At 37.1% G+C, this 20,736-nt stretch overlaps 1 protein-coding gene across 2 annotated transcripts in view; it reads right to left on the bottom strand.

Moving 5' to 3' along the window:
• The window catches only part of DYNC2H1 (dynein cytoplasmic 2 heavy chain 1), a 306,843-nt gene that overhangs the window by 26,226 nt on the left and 259,881 nt on the right, over nt 1-20,736 (bottom strand). For both annotated transcript variants that reach the window (XM_053562839.1, XM_053562840.1), the window contains 2 exons: nt 6,889-7,098; nt 1,293-1,382 (listed from right to left, as the gene is read on the bottom strand). In XM_053562839.1, the coding sequence (XP_053418814.1) occupies nt 1,293-1,382; nt 6,889-7,098 (300 nt within the window). The remainder of the gene's footprint in view (nt 1-1,292; nt 1,383-6,888; nt 7,099-20,736) is intronic.

Below are 20,736 nucleotides of genomic sequence, written 5' to 3'. Positions count from 1 at the left end.
TCTGAAGTGTTACTACGATAGCTCAGTAGCTGGTATATGGACAGATATTAAGATAAGTTCAATGGTTTTCAGAAAGGATGAAGCCTTTAAAAAGGTGAGTTAGAATACTGACAATCTTGGGAAGAGAATGGTTAATTATGTGCCATGAGCCAGGATCAGGAAACAAAGTACCAGACAAGGAGAGCACTGATCAGGAAGAGATGTCTGAGAGAAGTAGCAATGGAGAGCCAAATGCAGTTGTCGAAACTGATCTGCATGCTTCAGGGCTGCAGAGGCGGAACCGTGATGGGCGATGACCAGGTGAAAGATGTGCACAGGTACACGATTTACTAACAAACAAAAAGCATGGATAAAGACCGCTGTACCAGGAAGGAACAGAACAAGTTATTCATGTGGTAGCAGAAGTGAAGGTGGTAAGTAATGGAAAGACCGTGAAACAGGTGCAGGAAGCAGGGGAAGAAGGGATCAGACAATGAAAAAATCACAAAAGGAAAAAAGGCATCCTACATGTACAAAAACTAACCTGTATCATTTGTTATTCCTTAAAAAAAATACATTGTTTCTCTCTATATATTATTCTATTCAATTTTCCTATATTTACCTGATTGGTTTATTCTGAAAAAACTTGGTCAATTTGAAAAAAAAAATTTTTTGGAAGCAGCTCCCCATGAACGGATAGTTCCTTTGCTGCAGTTTGGCAGGGACTGGGTTCGAACATGCCACCCTCTGTATATGGGGCCGGCGCCCTACTGAGCCACAGGTGCCGCCTGAAGGGATAGTTCCTAAAGCAAACTAGTTACAGGTATGAATCAATTCCAGTCCTCAAGCTTTTTAAACAGCGGGCCGGTACACTATCCCTCACACTGTTGGAGGGCCAGACTATAGTTAAAAAAACAAAAACAAAAAACTATGAACAAATTCCTATGCACACTGCACATATCTTCTTTTGAAGTAAAAAAAACAAAACAGGAACAAATACAATCACACCGCCTCATGTGGCCCGCAGGCCGCAGTTTGAGGACCCCTGAGATCCAACTATACTAAATTATAACTTTTTTCTCTAAAGTCTCAAAAATGATAAAAATCCAGAGTAAGCAGAAAGAACATACTTTTTTTTTTTTTTAAGTACTACATAAAAATTACAGATGGCAGAATAAGGAATGAATATATGGTATTTTGTGCACAAAATCATAATGTAATTCTCACTACACACTAGCAAAAAATGTTATCTCAATATGCAGATTTATAATACAAGAGTCATACCGTGTAATTAATAAACTCGGTGGGCTTACCTGTATTGCAAGGGCACGAGCTACAAGGCCTCTCAGGTATTGTAAGGGATCTTCTGGGCCTTCCCACTTGCTCTGCCATGTGAGAGGACACTGAAATTTAAAAAGGATAAAAATTAAATTTAATTTTGTGCGATATCACAGATAAAAGCCTTTTAATATTAGTGTGACCGGGAAACAATTTCGACACATTAACACTATGTATATATCAATTCCTATCATTAAGGTAGGTCTGTTTTTCTCTGATCTCATTAAAATTGAGTGATAAGACAGTGAATATGTATGTTTCTCTAAAATGAGGAAGTTTTTAAGTAAAAACTCTTGAAAGAATAAACAAATAAAATTAAATTGGTATACAGAAAGTATTCAACCATGTTTTCTTGAAACAATATTTAGTGCATAATGAAATCAAATTATATTTGTAGACCCTATAGAATTGCTTTAAACTATAATAGAACGGTATAATGGAAACTTTATTCCCAAACCCACATTGAGTCAGATGGCACAAAGGAAGAAATAAAAAGAGAGTAAGTTCTCTAATTAAAAACTACTCTAAGAATATCTACCTTTCTAACACCTGACCTCCATTAATGGATACTTCTTCCCTTCACAAGTGTTCTGTAAGTTCATGTTCATTATAATACACCTTGTCTCTCAGGGTTTTCTAGATTTTCCAAATATTTTGTGAATATTTTGCGAAATTCATAACATATTCTTTCTCTGAATTTGGTAATAAGGACAGGAGATAAATTCCATAACCCAAGACACTGTCTGATTACATGGTTGAGAAACTATGGGCTAGAACAAAGAATTTCAATGCTTAGGGCCAACTTGTCACAGGTGAGTGAGCTGTGTGGAAGAAACAAGCTTTCTCTTACCAAGCCCTACCCAAATTTAGGGTTTGTGAGCTCAAAATAAACAATTCTTAAAAAATAGTGATGTTGTTTTAAGCTAGTAACTTTTGGTGAGATTTATTCTGTAGCAAGACTTAACTGATACAGATTTTGGTACCTAGAAGTGGGTACCACTGCCTTAACAAAAACCTAAAACGTATGGCATTGTATTTGAGACTGGGTGGTGGGCTGAAGCTGGAAGGACCTTCAGGAGAGGGCAATCAAAAACTTAAAAGATGTATAAGAGAACACTAATGGAAGCCAAGCTTAAGGAGCTTTGGGGACTTAATGGGAGGACTCTCAGACAGACAAAAATATTCTGAGGACCTCAAGGGTGTGCTTATGCCGTCTGTTAGACAAGAGGGCTTCAGTGAATTTTAAGGGTGTTGTCCTACAGCTGATTCAGAAGAAGCCTAAGGTAGAGAGAAAAGGTGTGTGGCTTTTTTCTAATGGAATGAATCTCAATAGATTCACAGCAAACTAGAAATTTTTATTGATAAAAAATTGTTCTGTATAGGATTAAGGAGTAAGAGAGGATGCAATGAAAAGAGGACTGTGGACTCTGGGACTGTTACAGACAGGCCACAGGCTGAGAAAACCACACAGCTGCAAACACAGACTACAACTTAGTGAAATGTACAGATAGTGCAGAGGCCAGAATCAAGAGCTCAAAGGGTAGAGCCAACAGCTATAGATCATCAAGACGGCATCCTAATAAAGGAACCAAACACATGCGCTTGCTTGCCTTTCAGAATTACTAAGGATACGCTAGCTTCCCATTCACCCATCCCCCTTTTGAATAGGAATTTCTTCTGCCAGCCCTACTTGATTTGGATGACACCATCTTATCCCTTGAGCCTGAGCCTGAGCCTGAGCCTGAGCCTGAGCCTGATTCTGGGACGGACTGAAACATTTGGGGGAATTTGGGAGGAGATGGTCATAGTTACATCTGGAGAAATGTAAATAATTTGTGCCCAGAGAGAAGACTGACACTCTTCCACTGAGAGTTGGGCAATGGCAAACCATGAGTGATCTCAGAAGGAGGAGTATTTACACCATGGCAATGAGCAAATGCTGCAGCTCAGGGCTTTTTTGGGGGGAGAGCCAATTAGCGAGCTGTTTGGTTGTTAAAATATCTGGCTCATAACACTGGATTCATCCGTGTTGTTGCATAAATTAGTCATTCCTTTTATTGCTGAGAAACATTCCATTCTATGAATACAATGCAATTTATCATTTCACCTGTTGAATATTTTTGACTATTGAAAATAAAGCTTTGATGAACATTCATAAGCAAATATTTATAAAGTACATACTTTCATTTCTTTTGGGTCAATACCATGAGTGATACAGTGGGCTAACATGCTTCACATAAGAAAATGCCACATGGCTGGGGTGCAGGGGCTCACACCCATAATCCTTGAAGGTGGAGACAGTGGGTTACCTGAGCTCAGGAGTTCAAGATCAGCCTGGGCAATAGTGAGACCCCCATCTCTACTAAAACCAGAAAACCTAGCCAGCATGGTGTCACATGCCTCTAGTCCCAGCTACCTGGGACCTGGGAAGCAAGAGGATCACTTGAGCCTAAGAGTTTGAGGTTGCTGTGAGCTATAATGACACCATGGCACTCTACGTAGGGCAACAGAGTGAGACCCTGTCTAAAAAACAAAACAAAACAAAAAAGCCAAAAAGCCAAATTATTACAAGTACGAGAGTTCAAATTGTTCCTCATCCATTCTAACCCATGGTACAATTAGTCTTTTTAATTTAAGCCATTCAAGTGGGTAAGGAGTGCTGTCTTGTGATTTTTAAAAATTTTTTATTGAGATACAGTTTATATCCTATACAACCTTTAAAATATATAATTTAGTGTTTTTTTTGTATATTCATAAGGCAATGCAACTTGAAAAGTTATCTAATTCCAGGGTATTTTCATCCGCCCAAATACTATGTACCCAGGCAGTCATTCTTCATTTACCCAAGAACAAAGGATGTCTTTCTGTTTACCTAAGTTTTCTTTAATTTCTTTCAATAATATTTTATAGCTTTTAGTCTACGAGTCTTGCACTTCTGTTAAATTAATTCTCAACTATTTAATTCTTTTTAATGTTATTATAGGTGGAATGGTTTTCTTAATTTCATTTTGGATACCATGAATGCTATATGCACTAGCATTCATTTTTTTTTTTTTTTTTTTTGTAGAGACAGAGTCTCACTTTATGGCCCTCGGTAGAGTGCCGTGGCATCACACAGCTCACAGCAACCTCCAGCTCCTGGGCTTAAGCGATTCTCTTGCCTCAGCCTCCCGAGCAGCTGGGACTACAGGTGCCCACCACAACGCCCGGCTATTTTTTGGTTGCAGTTTGGCCGGGGCTGGGTTTGAACCCGCCACCCTCGGCATATGGGGCCGGCGCCCTACTCACTGAGCCACACAAAGCATTCATTGTTACTGTATAAAAATACAACTGATTTTCATACATTGATATTCTCATTGTCATTTTCATTTTCCTGATAACTAATGATACAAATCACTTCTTCATGTCTCTTTGTCATCCACATATCTTCTTAATGAAGTTTCTATTCAAATCTTTTTTGTATTTTTTCAAATTGAAATGTTTGTCTTTTCATTAATGAGTGGCTTTTTAAAAAAACAATGTATTCTAGATACAGGTTCCTTTGTTAAGTACATACTCTGTAATTTTTTTCTCTTATTTTATGGCTGCCTTTTAATTTTCCTAATAGCGTTTTTCAAAGAATAGTTTAAAATTTTGATCAAGTCCAATGTACTAGTTTTTTCTTTTTATAGTTCATTTTACGTCATATTTAAGAAATCACTGCCAAAAACAAAGTCACTAAAATTTTCCCTTATACATTTTTTGTTATTTTATTTATGTTTATGATCAATTTAGGGATAATTATCGTATATTTGGAGATACGGTTGTAGAGGGGGTTTTGTTTTTTTTTATTTGTTTTTTGGTTTCTTGCTATTCAATTGTTCTAATACTATTTGTTAAAAGAGATTTTCCTTTAATTTCCTAAGCCTATTTGGTAAAAAACAATTGATCATACATTTGCTTGAGTTACTAGAAAACAGACGTTTTTTTCTGTTAGACTGGAGCTCCGAGGATATAAAACTCAGGCTGGTAAGGTACCATGGTGTATAGAGGTCTTGCCCCGAAGTGAAATCAACATAGATTTCATTCTGTATATGAAATGACTGGACAGCAAGACAGATAACATAAAGTAGCTGCGTCAGGCTGACTTCATGTTAGCTACCACTAGATGTTTCAGTGAACTCCTGTACAGCTTTGGCCAATTTGACTTTTCTGTTACTATGGACTATAAGATTAGAGATAAATGTATGCAGTCTGACAATCAAGTCTGTGAACTTGCCACCATGTGCTTAATTAACTGTGTAAACAATTCAGTACGGTTGGTAACTTTGGCATATCAGTGTCTTACAGCTGTGTTCATGTGACATGTGGCAGTGTCCTGATGAGTGGCATTCATTATTGCTGCTGTGCATTTTTGGATGTCATAATGAGAATGGCAGAGCTTGAATTAGAGCAATGAACAAACTTTAAATTTCTTGTTAAACTTGGCAAGAGTGGAAATGAAATCAGGGACATGTTAGTCCACGTCTATGGAGATAATGCCATGAAGAAAATGGCAGTGTACAGATGAATTAAATGTTTTTCTGAGGGGAGAGAGAGCATCACTGATGAAGAGAGGTCAGGCTGGCTGGGAAGAGCAGGATTGATGAAAACATTGCAAAAATCCGTCCAATTGTGCATCAAAGTCATCAGCTGACTGTGAGAACCACAGCAGACCAAGGAAACATTGATAGAGAAACAATCAGGAAAATCTTAACTAAAAATATTGGCATGAGAAGGATGTGTTCAAAAGTGGTCCTGAAGGAGATCACCAATGAACAAAAGCAAAGGAAAGTCCAAGTTTGCCAAGGCCCTTTGGAGAGTAAGATGATGTTTTAGGCTGTGTTATCACTGGTGATGAGACATGGGACTAACAATACAACCCTGAAATAAAGCCTTAAGGTGCACAATGGAAGACAGCCAATTCTCCATGATCAAAAATGTCTGTCCAAATCAAGAGTTAAAATTATGTTGCTAATCTTTGTGATATGAGAGGGATTATTCACTATGAATTAGACTTGGTTAAATTGACAACCAGTTAACTGAATTTACTATTCGGAAGTGCTAAAAAGTCTGCATGAAAAAGCTAGATGAAATTGACTGGCCTTTTCACCAACAACTCATGGCTCTTGCATCACAACAATGCACCAACTCCCACAGCACTGTCTGTGAGGGAATTTTTAGCCAGAGAACAAATAACTATATTGGAAAACCCTCCCTACTCACCTGATCTGGCCCCTAAAATGATTCTTTACTTTACTTGAAGATAAAGAAATATTAAGAGAATGAAATTTCAATGATATTCAGGGCATCAAGGGCAATACAACAACAGCTCTGATGTCCATTCCAGACAAAAGTTCCAAAATTGCTTTGAAGGGTGGCCAGGTAAGGGCATTTGTGCACAGCTTCCCAAGGGGAGTACTTCAAAGGTGACTGTGTGATATTCAGGAATGACGTAGGCAGCACTTATTCTAGGAACTTAATTGTCAGACCTTGTATGCATGATGCAAGAGCCACTTACAACAAGAAATAAAAAACATAGTGTTGGCTTACCTTTTGGTTTAACAAAGCACTTGCCAATTTTTGTACATCTGAACTCAGTAAGGTAGTTCCTCTGATGACTTTGCTGAGAGCAGCAAGAGACTGATGAACACTCTGTACTAAACGAATGGCATTAAATTGCTCAAGAATGATGAATGATAATATTGGAGATCCTTGTCGATCATTAGGAGGAGGTACTTTCTGATGAATCAGGTTTGAATTCTAAAAGAAAAATTTCATGTTATAGTTATTAAAAGATGACACAAATCACTGCATGATAAAATTCTTCAAAAGTTTTAAAAAACTTTTTGTTCTATTCTGTCTTAAAACTGCTTTGAATACTCGCTTTATAAATGGCCAACGTATTAAGCCCGCAAATACACAGGAGAAAATTCTAGAGTTCACCAACATTTCATGCAGTGTGTGGATTGGGAATTGAGAATGGTGATGGAGAAACCACAGAGAAGCACTAGTTAAAATAGTAAGAGAAAAAGGTGGAAAAATGTACCCTGTAAGCCATTGCAAAGAGAGCAGAACAGATGGACTGCATACAACTTTACCACTACGAAAAGAACAGAAGACACCATGGTTTTGAAATACAATATTTATCTCAATTAGAAAATTACCTATATATACAACAGAAAATCAAACTAAAGTTCTTGTGCTCAAGATCAGTGATTATTATATCTTAGTATTTATTTCTGTATCTATACTTTAACATAGGCTGTGGATATAAGGAAATTCTAGGGTTTATTAATTTTTTTCTTTGAGATAGGGTCTTGCTCTTTCCCCTGGGGTAGAGTGCAGTGGCATCATCATATCTCACAGCAACTCAAAGTCTTGCAGTCTTCCTGCCACAGCCTACAACCTCAAGCAATTGTCCTGCTACAGCCTTCCAAGTAGGTAGGACTATAGGTGCGCACCAAGCATGGCTGATTATTTTCTATTTTTTTGTAGTGATGGCATCTTGCTTTTTTTTGGCTGGTCTGGAACTCCTGGCCTCAAGTGATCCTCCTGCCTTGGCCTCCCAAAATACAAGCTGTTGCTTAACAGGTATGATTTACTACACCCAGTTTCTTAAGTTATTAAGAAAATCTCAAGGAATCTCATTTGTTTCAAAAAGCGAATTAAGAGGGAAAAATTCACTTTTCAGAGTATTCTAAACAATGCCAAAGAATTATCAAAGAACTGGAAAAGTCCTGTTCTTTTATCTACTACCCATTACACGTATGCGGACTTTCTTTATGTATTCTGCTTACATTCCTACTTTAAGACATCTTCTCTTTGTTTTACTGACTGCCATATCCATATAGACCAGTGGTTCTCAACCTTCTAATGCTGTGACCCTTTAATACAGTTCCTGTGGGTCGTGATCCACAGTTGAGAACCGCTGATATAGACCATGACAGCACTGTCTCTTTTTCATCTATTTAACATAATAATTTATTAATATGAGGATCTACCAAGGTTATTGAGATTAAATAAATCACAATTTTTTTGGTATGAAATGATCCTGAAAACAGATTTGGGCTATTAGCTTAGACGTGTTAATGCTTATTACTACTATATTTATAGTATCAATGCTCTGAAATAATTTTTGAGAAATAAAATGATTTTGAGAAACAAAATAGATTTAATCATAAATCTATTACTTATGTAGATACTATAAGGCTACACAAATAATTGACAGTAAACTAAAAACTGAATCCAGAGGGAAGCAATGTCTAATATTATCGAAAATTAATTAGATCTATTTGAATCAGAACATGCAACAAATGACATACTTCTACCCTAAATCAATTAAGAAATAAAACTCTGAAATATAATTTGGGTTATAAACCTTCTGTAATTCTTCACATTAAAACAGGCTTCCTGGGGGCGGTGCCTGTGGCTCAGTTGGTAGGACGCTGGCCCCATATGCCGAGGGTGGGGGGTTCAAACCCGGCCCCGGCCAAACTGCAACCAAAAAATAGCTGGGCGTTGTGGCGGGCGCCTGTAGTCCCAGCTACTCGGGAGGCTGAGGCAAGAGAATCGCTTAAGCCCAGGAGTTGGAGGTTGCTGTGAGCTGTGTGAGGCCACGGCACTCTACCGAGGGCCATAAAGTGAGACTCTGTCTCTACAAAAAAAAACAACAAAAAACAGGCTTCCTGGAAATGAATAATAGTGGTTTTAAAACAACTTTCTTTTTTGTTTTTTTGAGACAGAGTCTCAGTATGTCCCCTTGGTAGAGTGCCGTGATGTCACAGTTCACAGCAACCTCAAACTCTTGGGCTCAAGCGATTCTCTTGCCTCAGCCTCTGAAGTAGCTGGGACTACAGGCGCCTGCCACAATGCCCAGCTATTTTTTTGTTGCAGTTGTTTAGCTGGCCTGGGCCGGGTTTAAACTCGCCACCTTTAGTGTATGTGGCTGGTGCCATAACCACTGTGTTATGGGCGCCGAGCCAACATTTATCAATCTTATACTTAGCAAGTTTAGAAAATAATAATTTAGTTTATTCCAATGTAGATTTTGTGGATCTTCTTCCACTCTATTAGGTTGATATAACAAAACATGCAATGTTTGCATTGTCACTTCATAGAATAAGAATACCCAAATTTACTTCACTCAAGTAAGATTCCTATATGTACAATCCAAAAAAACAGAAAGCTTAGTGTATTAAATGTTTTAACATGTTGATTTATGAGAGTTACTACTAAGAATACTAAAAATTCAGGGCTGGGAACGGTGGCTCATGCCTGTAATCCTAGCACTGTGAGAGGCTGAGGTGGGTGGATTGCCTGAGCTCAGGAGTTCAAGACCAGCCTCAGCAAGAACAAGACTTCCATCTCTAAAAATAGCCAGGCGGCACTGTGATGGGTGCCTATAGTCCCAGGTACTTGGAAGCCTGAGGCTGGAGGACCTCTTGAGCCCAAGAGTTGAGGTTGGTGTGAGCTGTGATGCCACGGGTGTGTCTACTGAGGGGGACAAAGTAAGACTCTGTCTTGCCTCAAAAAAAAAAAAATAGTAAAAATTTAACTGAAGTTCAAGTAAACTCTATGGTCTAGATCAGTGGGGTTTTTTTGTTTTTGAGACGGAGCCTCAAGCTATCGCCCTGAGTAGAGTGCCGTAGCATCACAGCTCACAGCAACCTCCAACTCCTGGGCTCAAGTGATTCTCCTGCCTCCACCGCCTCCCAAGTAGCTGGGACTACAGGCGCCTGCCACAACGCCTGGCTATTTTTTGGTTGTAGCTGTCATTGTTGTTTGGCAAGCCCGGGCTGGATGTGTATATGGCTGGCGCCTTAGCCGCTTGAGCCACAGGTGCTGAGCCTAGATCAGTGATTTTTAACTGTGTGTACTGGCATACCATGAGAGGATCTTAGGTGTGCCACGAAAATTTTTAAAGAACATTAATTAGATTGTTTTCAAAAGAATTTCAAAGCACAGTAAGTATATATATTTTTTACAGTTTTTTTTTGATCAACATAATTTAAGTGTGCCACTGAAGTTTAGCTATAGGTTCAAGGATGCCATGAGATAAAAAAGGTTGACAAATACTGGTCTAGATGAAGCATAAATATACACTAAATTTTAAAGCCTATGAAAAAGGATGTAAAGTATCACATTAATAATGTGAACATTGATCAACAAGCTAAAATGCTAATACTGTGAGTCTATCAGGTTAAATATAGTATACATATTATTAAAATTAACTTCACCTGTTTCTTTGTATATATTTAAGTGTGGCTACTAGCTTAAAATAATATATATGGTTCTCATTTGTGTTTCACATTATATTTCCAGTGGACAGTGTTCATTTAGACTCATAAGGGTATCCAAATTTTGGCCTGCGGGCCACATGTGGATTATATGAGGATGTTTTTAGTTATCTGTGGTGGCGGATATCATGAGAAATTATGCATAGACCTTTTTTATTTTTTGCTCATCAATTTTCATTAGTGTCTGTGTATTTGATGTGTGGCCCAAGATAACTTTTTTTCCTCCAATGCAGCATAGAGAAGCAAAAAGGTTGGATACCCCAATGGGCTATTAAATAAAATGCTACAAGTTCAACAGTAAGAATTGAAGGGTAAAATGACATAATAGGCTCTCAAAAAAGTTTCATTAGTGAAATATGGAAAAAAAACTGTGGAGAAAAATGCAGAAGAGTAATACAAAATTCAGTATATAAGCTAAAATTAATTAATGAGTGGGAAAAATACAACATAGAGAAAATGGCAACCATATTGTAATATATACCATATATACTATAGCACAATCCACTTCCTATAGGCTTACATAGAATTTTACTTAATATAAAACAACTGATTCTAAAAATTAATTTAGCTGCTGGAGATGGTGGCTCACACCAGTAAGCCCAACACTTTAAGAGGACAACGTGGGAGGATCCCTTGAAGCCAGGAATTCAATACCAACCTGAGGTACAAGGCAAGATATTGCACAAAACATAAGAAAAATCAGCTGGGCATGGTGGCTCCTGTTACGTCCCAGCTACTTGGGAGGCTGAAGCAGGAGGACTGCTTGAGCCCAGGAGTTTGAGGTTGCTGTGATCTATGATGGCCAGGCAACAGAGAATATATATTAACAACTTGGCCAGGCAACAGAGAATATATATTAACAACTTGTTAGATTGTGTGTTACGTGATCTTAAAAATACACTCAAATTTTATATATAATTCAAGTAAAGATAAATAACACCAAGTGAGTACATTATAATACCCATACTGTTATGGCTTTTGATGAGACTATCAAGGGGTGAGAGATATGTTATTTAGTCAATTATTAAAAGGTTCTTTTAAAATGAATAACTATAATTGATTCAATCATGTACTTTTGAAGGATTGTTTTTAACATTTTAAAGTTCATTATATAATAAAAATATATAATATATAAAATATATAATAAAAAAACTAAGTATATTTAGAGACAATCAGTATCCAATTATTGAGCTACCTGAGAAAAAGGGTTTGGATATTTAAAAACTTAACTATTAAGCAAGGATAATCTTTTAGGCAGAAAGAAAGAAAGAAAGAAAGAAAGGAAGGAAAGAAAGAAAGGAAAGAAAGGAAGGAAGGAAGGAAGGAAGGAAGAAAGGAAGGAAGGAAGGAAGGAAGGAAGGAAAGAAAGAAAGAAAGAAAAGAAAGAAAGAAAGGAAAGAAAGAAAGGAAAGAAAGAAAGGAAAGAAAGAAAAGAAAGAAAGAAAGAAAGAAAAGAAAGAAAGAAAAGAAAGAAAGAAAAGAAAGAAAGAAAGAAAGGAAAGAAAGAAAGGAAAGAAAGAAAGGAAAGAAAGAAAAGAAAGAAAGAAAGAAAGAAAGAAAAGAAAGAAAGAAAGAAAGGAAAGAAAGAAAGGAAAGAAAGAAAGAAAGAAAGAAAAGAAAGAAAGAAAAGAAAGAAAGAAAGAAAGGAAAGAAAGAAAGGAAAGAAAGAAAGAAAGAAAGAAAGAAAGAAAGAAAGAAAGAAAAGAAAGAAAGGAAAGAAAGAAAGAAAGAAAGGAAAGAAAGAAAGAAAGAAAGAAAGGAAAGAAAGAGAGGAAAGAAAGAAAGAAAGAAAGGAAAGAAAGAAAGGAAGGAAAGAAAGAAAGGAAAGAAAGAAAGGAAAGAAAGAAAGAAAGGAAAGAAAGAAAGGAAAGAAAGAAAGGAAAGAAAGGAAAGAAAGAAAGGAAGGAAGGAAGGAAGGAAGGAAGGAAGGAAGGAAGGAAGGAAGGAAAGAAAGAAAGAAAGAAAGAAAGAAAGAAAGAAAGAAAGAAAGAAAAGAAAGAAAGAAAGGAAAGAAAGAAAGGAAAGAAAGAAAGGAAAGACAGAAAGAAAGAAAAGAAAGAAAGAAAGAAAGGAAAGAAAGAAAGGAAAGAAAGAAAGAAAGGAAAGAAAGAAAGGAAAGAAAGAAAGAAAGAAAGAAAGAAAGAAAGAAAGAAAGAAAGAAAGAAAAAAAAGAAAGAAAGAAAGGAAAGAAAGAAAGAAAGAAAGAAAGGAAAGAAAGAAAGAAAGGAAAGAAAGAAAGGAAAGAAAGAAAGAAAGAAAGGAAAGAAAGAAAGGAAAGAAAGAAAGAAAGAAAGAAAGGAAAGAAAGAAAGAAAGAAAGGAAAGAAAGAAAGGAAAGAAAGAAAGAAAGAAAGAAAGAAAGAAAGAAAGAAAGAAAGAAAGAAAGAAAAGAAAGAAAGGAAAGAAAGAAGGAAAGAAAGAAAGGAAAGAAAGAAAGGAAAGAAAGAAGGAAAGAAAGAAAGGAAAGAAAGAAAGGAAAGAAAGCAGGCAAGCAAGCTAGTCTAATTCGGTATCATTTCTGTGTGAATCCACCATGTTTCTGTTTTAACTATCTAAGTGGGATTCTTTTTCAACTTATGTAAAAAGGATGATACATGGAAGGAGTGTTCTTTTGGTATGCTCATCATTGGGGCTTTCAAAAAATGGTTCTAAGAATGAATTTTTGTTATCCAAAAAGATATTTGAGAGAAATATCTTTTCCAAGAAATGGAAGGGCCAGACCAGAGTTTTCCTCTAATGGTCCAGATAATAAACATGTCAGGCAGGCTTTGTGGGCCATAAAGTCCCTGTCACAACTACTCAATTCTGCTCCTGTAGCATGAAAACAAGCACAGATAATATATGAACAAACAGGCATGCATGGTTGGCTTTCAACAGAACTGTGTGTATAAAGTCTGGTGGGAGGCTGCATTTGGCTCATTCATGAGCTGTAGGTTGCCAACCACTCGACACACTACCCCTTATCCAAGGTGTTATGGAGATTTATTTATAAAGTCAGAGTCCTTCCCAGATCCGTACCTTAATGAAATGAACAGATGTAGAATGTAGTCTCTGTTCTGTGTATTTTATCCATGGCTTATTAAACAGTAATCAACAAACGGACAGAAGTACATTTTCCTAATCATACGATCAGGTCTTTGTTCAAGATGTGTTTTCTCTCATAAGGAAGGTGAAATATTAAAAGAATCAACACAAAGTCATTTTATAAAGTAAAAAAGAAATTTAGAAATAAAAAGAAATGGAAGGGCTCTACTTAGGTTATAGCAAAGGGGGAAATATCTTCACTTCCACATGGTACAAATTTTACTTTTTCCTTCAAGTAACCCTTCATTCTTCTTTACTCATTTCCTAATATCTCTCTTGAGTAGAAACCTCTCCTAAATCTTAGTCTACTTGGCTCAGATAGACTTGACTGAATTGAATTCCAGAAGTTAACTTGTGACTTGGATTGGAACTTAAGCATCCCATTGTCTTGACCACATTAACTGGATTGGGGATGGTCGCAGGAACAACAGAGACAATGACACGTGGTAAGAATTTTCCTGCATATTCTGATAAAGAGGTAAGTGTTCCTTTATACTAGACTTGACCCTGAGGTATCATAAGATAGAGAATGGCTTCAGTCACGTTGTGGTAAAGAGACTACATAAAAAATGGTGCCAACACAGAGAACAGCGTGTGTGTGTGTGAACACATATGTACATGCACACAATGAAACATACATACGTAAGTATCATATATGTATGTCATAACGATACACATGAACATATGTCATACACATGATCCACTTATATATAGTTTCAGTGCATCACATCTTTTATTATTTATTTATTAAATCATAGCTGTGTACATTAATGCAATCATGGGGCACCATACACAGGTTTTTTTTTTTTTTTTTTTTTGTAGAGACAGAGTCTCACTTTATGGCCCTGGGTAGAGTGCCGTGGCCTCACACAGCTCACAGCAACCTCCAACTCCTGGGCTTAAGCGATTCTCTTGCCTCAGCCTCCCGAGCAGCCGGAACCACAGGCGCCCGCCACAACGCCCGGCTATTTTTTGGTTGCAGTTTGGCCGGGGCCGGGTTTGAACCCGCCACCCTCGGTATATGGGGCCGGCGCCTTACCGACTGAACCACAGGCACCGCCCCATACACAGGTTTTATAGACCATTTGACACATTTTCATCACACTGGTTAACATAGCCTTCCTGGCATTTTCTTAGTTAATTGTGTTAAGACATTTACATTCTACATTTACTAAGTTTCACATGTACCCTGTAAGATGCACCACAGGAGTAATCCCACCAATCACCTTCCCTCTACCCATCTTCCCCCCTCCCTCCTGTCCCTTTCTCCCTTCCCCCTATTCTTAGGTTTTAACTGGGTTATAGCTTTCATGTGAAAGCCATAGACTAGTTTCATAGTAGGACTGAGTACATTGGATACTTTTTCTTCCATTCTTGAGACTTTACTAAGAAGAATATGTTCCAGCTCCATCCCTGTAAACATGAAAGAGGTAAAGTCTCCATCTTTCTTTAAGGCTGCATAATATTCCACAACAAATGGTGCTGGGTGAACTGGCTGGCGACCTGTAGAAGACTGAAACTTGACCCACACCTTTCACCATTAACTAAGATAGACTCTCACTGGATTAAAGATTTAAACTTAAGACACAAAACTATAAAAATACTAGAAGAGAGTGCAGGGAAAACCCTTGAAGAAATCGGTCTGGGCGAGTATTTTATGAGGAGGACCCCCGGGCAATTGAAGCAGCTTCAAAAATACACTACTGGGACCTGATCAAACCAAAAAGCTTCTGCACAGCCAAGAACACAGTAAGTAGAGCAAGCAGATAGCCCTCATAATGGGAGAAGATATTCTCAGGTTATGTCTCTGACAAAGGTTTAATAACGAGAATGCACAGAGAACTCAAATGTATAAGCAAGAAAAGAACAAGTGATCCCATCGCAGGCTGGGCAAGGGACTTGAAGAGAAACTTCTCTGAAGAAGACAGGCACACGGCCCACAGACATATGAAAAAATGCTCATCATCTTTAATCATCAGAGAAATGCAAATCAAAACTACTTTGAGATACCATCTAACTCCAGTAAGATTAGCCCATATCACAAAATCCCAAGACCAGAGATGTTGGCGTGGATGTGGAGTAAAGGGAACACTTCTACACTGCTGGTGGGAATGCAAATTAATACATTCCGTGTGGAAAGATGTTTGGAGAACACTTAAAGATTAATAAGTTGTGGCATCAGATCTTTTAGAATATATATAAGTATAAATATAACATATAATAATAAATATATTCTAAATATATACAAAAAAAGTTACTGGGTTCTCATAACATCCTTTCAACTTCCTTGTAACAAACTGTGACAGAAACCAGTTTAACACCTTTTCAGTTATGTAAACCATAAATTGATTCTTTTTGCCTAAGCTATTTTGAGTGGAATTTTATAGTTACTTGCAATGTAAAGAGTCTTAACTGATTGATACAAGTTCAACAGACTACTTTCCTAAGCATTCATAATGGGAAAAGTCTAATATGACGTATCTACATTAAATTGTATCTATCAGAACTGGATTTCTGATAAGACTGTGGGAAAAGGAGGGTATGGAAAGACATAGAAAAAGAAAGAAAATACCACTATGAATTTAGCGAGTTCAGAGTTGAAAGATTATAAAATTTCTGGCTATATGCCATCAAATTTGATAACATAAAAAGTGGATAAGTTCTTGGACACGTAAAACCTACCTAGATTAAATGATAAATAAATAGAAAAACTGAACAAACCAATAACCCATGAGGAAATTGAATCAATAATGAAGTTCTGATGATCTGATGGCTTCACTGCTGAGTTCCACCAAACATTTAAAGAGGAATTAATACCAATGATTCTCAAGTTATTCAAAAAAATTGAAGAAGAAAGTAATTACAAACTCATTTTACAAAACCAGTGTGACTAGGATTCCACAGCCAGAAAAAGATACAACAGGAAGGAGAAGACAACAGGCCAGTCTGTCAGATGAGCACAGACGCAAGACTCTCAACAAGATGCTAGCAAATCACATTCAAGAACACACTAACAAGATCACTCACGATGACCAAGTGGGATTCATTCCAGGGGTGCAAGAATGGTTCAGCATATGCAAATAAGTAAACATATTAATAATGCACCACATTAACAGAAAGAAAAAGCCACATGATCGTTTCAACAGAGAATAAATCATTTGACAGAATTCAGCATCCTTTCATGATAAAGTTTTCAACAAAGTAGGTATAAAAGGTATCTATCTAAATACATTAAGAGGTGTATAAGACAAACTCACAAACCCCCCCAAAGCTGTAAGCTTTCCCCTAAGATACGGAAGGAACAAGACAAAGACACCCACTTTCACCACTTTATTCAACATAGTACTGAAAGTTCTATATAGAGAGTGATGAGGCAGGACAAAGAAAAGACGACCAAATTGAAAAGAAGTCAGTCAGGCTGTCCCTGTTTGCGGATGACAGGATCTTATGCACTGACTATACCAAAAAACCTTTAGAACTAAGAAATGAATTTGGTAGAAGTTGCAGAATACAAAATCAACAAACAAAAACCAATATTGTTTTATGCACTAATAGTGAGCTATTTAAAAAAAAAACCAAGAAAGCAATTACATTTACAATGACTTACAAAAACTCCTAGAAATAAATAACCAAGAAGGTGAATGATATCTACACCAAAATCTATGAAACACTGATGAAAGTAATTGAAGACAATGAAAATAGAAAGATAATCTGTACTTGTGAATTAGAAAAATCTTGTTAAAAATGACCATACCAACCAAATGATCTATAGATTAAATGCGATCTCTATCAAAATACCAATGACGTTCTTCACAGAAATAGAAAAAAAAAACTGCTAAAGTTAATCAGAAACTATAAAAGATTATGAATAATCAAAAGTAATTCTAAGTAAAAAGAACAAAGCTGGAGGAGCCACACTACCTGATTTCAAAATATACTACAGTACGATAGAAACCCAAACAGCACGGTGCTGGCTTAAAAACAGACACATAGACACATTAACAAAAGAGCCCAAAAATAAATTTACAAACCTGCAGCCAACTGGGATTTTTCACCAAAGTGCCAAGAACACACATAAACAGTGCTGGAAAAAATGGATATCCACACACAGAAAAGAATGAGTAGATCCCTAACTCTCACCACACACAAAAATCAATTCAAAATGAATTGAAGACTTAATTAAATGTGTAACCTGAAACTTTGAAACTACTACACCAAAACAAGGGGGAAACGTTTCACAACATTGAGCTGGGCCAGGATTTTTTAAATAGGACCTAAACACAGAGGCAACAAAAGCTAAAAACAGATCAAGGAGATTATATCAAATTATAAAGCACAACAAAGGAAACATGCCAGAAAGTAAAGAGAGAACTGACGGTGTGGAGGGAAGTATCTGGAAGGTCTGGCTGAAAATATACAGGGAACTTAAATATACAGAGGGCTGAAAATATACAGGGAACTTAAAGAACAGCAAAAAAAAAAAAAAAAAAAGTAAATAAATAAATGACAAATTCTAAAAAGTCAAAGACCTCAACCGACGTTTTTCAAGACATACAAATGGGGAACATGTATTTTAAAAAATGCTCAACATCACTAACCATTCAGGGGAATCCAGATGAAAACCACAATGAGATACCACCTCATTCTAGCAGAATAAGTATCATCCAAAAGACAAAAGAAAACACTTTTGTGTTTTGTTGGTGAAGATCTGGAGAAAAGGGAATATTTACACACCCCTGGAGAACATCCCTTATGGAAAAACAGTATGAAGATTCTCGAAGGCTACTAATAGAATTACCACAGGATCCCACAATCCCACTTCTGGGTATCTATCCAAAAGAACTGAAATCAATATGTCAAAGAGCTATCTGTGCTCCCACCTTCACTGTAGCATTATTCACAACAGCCAAGATATGGAAGCAACCTCAGAGCCTGGCATAGATGAATGGCTAAAGAAAACCTGGCATATATACCACCTGGGATATCCTTCAGCTCACCAAAGAAAGAAATAGTGTCATCTGCGAAACAGATCAACCTGGAAGACATCGTCTGAAGTGAAATAGGCCAGGTCCAGAAAGACAAATACCTCATTATTCAACTCATGTGGAATACTGAAAAAGGTGCACAACATAGCAACAGAGGAGAGTCAACAGCTATCACGGATGACCATGGAGGGTGGTTGGTTACTGGGTATGAAAGTAAAATTGGACAGGAGTAATAAGTTCTGTTGTTCTACTGCACAGTGGGTGACAGTGGTTTACAGTAAGGTATTGTATATTACAAAATAGCTAGCAGAGAGGCTCTTGAATACTCTTACCAAAAAGAAATGATAAATACATTAGCTGATAAACACACTAACAACTCTTGACTTGATCATTATACAACATTTACATGTATTGAAATATCAAATTATACCCCCATAAATCGGTGCATTATAATGTGTCAATTAATAATATAACAACAATAACAATCAAATTTTATTTTATTTATTTTTTTTAAATTTTTTTATTGTTAAATCATAGCTGTGTACATTAGTGCAATTGCATGTACCCATTCTAAGATGCACCATAGATGTGGCCCCACCCATTACCCTCCCTTCACCAAAACCTCCCTACTCCCTTGGCCCTTTCCCCATAGTCTTGTGCTACAGTTGGGTTATAGTCTTCATGTGAAAGCTATAATTTAGCTTCATAGTAGGGCTGAGTACATTGGATACTTTTTCTTCCATTCCTGACATACTTTGCTAAGAAGAATATGTTCCAGCTCCATCCATGTAAACATGAAAGAGGTAAAGTCTCCATCTTTCTTTAAGGCTGCATAGTATTCCATGGTATACATGTACCACAATTTGCTAGTCCATTCGTGGGTCAATGGGCACTTGGGCTTCTTCCGTGACTTAGCAATTATGAATTGGGCTGCAATAAACATTCCGGTACAGATGTCTTTGTTATATTGTGACTTTTGGTCTTCTGGGTATAAACCTAGTAAAGGAATTATAGGATCGAATGGCAGGTCTATTTTTAGGTCTCTAAGTATTCTCCAAACATCCTTCCAGAAGGAGCCTATTAGTGTGCATTCCCACCAGCAGTGTAGAAGTGTGCCCTTTCCTCCACATCCACGCCAACATTTCTGGTTTGGGGATTTTGTTATGTGGGCTACTCTTACTGGGGTTAGGTGATATCTCAGAGTAGTTTTGATTTGCATTTCTCTGATGATTAAGGATGATGAGCTTTTTTTCATGTGTTTGTAGATCTTGCGTCGGTCTTCTTTAGAGAAGTTTCTCTTCAAGTCCCTTGCCCACCCTGAGATGGGGTCACGTGTTCTTTTCTTGTTAATACGTTTGAGTTCTCTGTGGATTCTGGTTATTAGACTTTTAACGGAGGTATAACCTGCAAATATTTTCTCCCATTCTGAGGGCTGTCTGCTTGCTTTACTTACTGTGTTCTTGAATGTGCAGCAGCTTTTTAGTTTGATCAGGTCCCAGTAGTGTATTTTTGATACTGCTTCAATTGCCTGGGGAGTCCTCCTCATTAAATATTCACCCAGGCCGATTCCTTCAAGAGTTTTCCCTGCACTTTCTTCAAGTATTTTTATAGTTTCAAAGCTTAAATCTTTTATCCAGTGAGAGTCTATCTTAGTTAATGGTGAAAGGTGTGGGTCCAGTTTCAATCTTCTACAGGTTGCCAGCCAGTTTACCCAGCACCATTTGTTAAATAGGGAATCTTTTCCCCACTGAATGTTTTTAATTGGCTTGTCAAAGATCAAATAACGGTAAGCAGCTGGACCCATCTCTTGGTTCTCTATTCTGTTCCACACATCTACTTCTCTGCTTTTGTGCCAGTACCATGCTGTTTTGATCACTATCGATTTATAGTACAGTCTCAGGTCTGGTAGCGTGATTCCTCCTGCTTTGTTTTTATTGCTCAGTAATGTTTTAGCTATTCGAGGTTTTTTCTGATTCCATATAAAACAAAGTATTATTTTTTCAAGATCTTTAAAGTATGACAATGGAGCTTTAA

Source organism: Nycticebus coucang, chromosome 14, assembly GCF_027406575.1.
Source record: "Nycticebus coucang isolate mNycCou1 chromosome 14, mNycCou1.pri, whole genome shotgun sequence".
In the NCBI taxonomy this organism is placed as follows: domain Eukaryota; kingdom Metazoa; phylum Chordata; class Mammalia; order Primates; family Lorisidae; genus Nycticebus; species Nycticebus coucang.
This window is presented reverse-complemented; position numbering and strand designations above follow the sequence as displayed.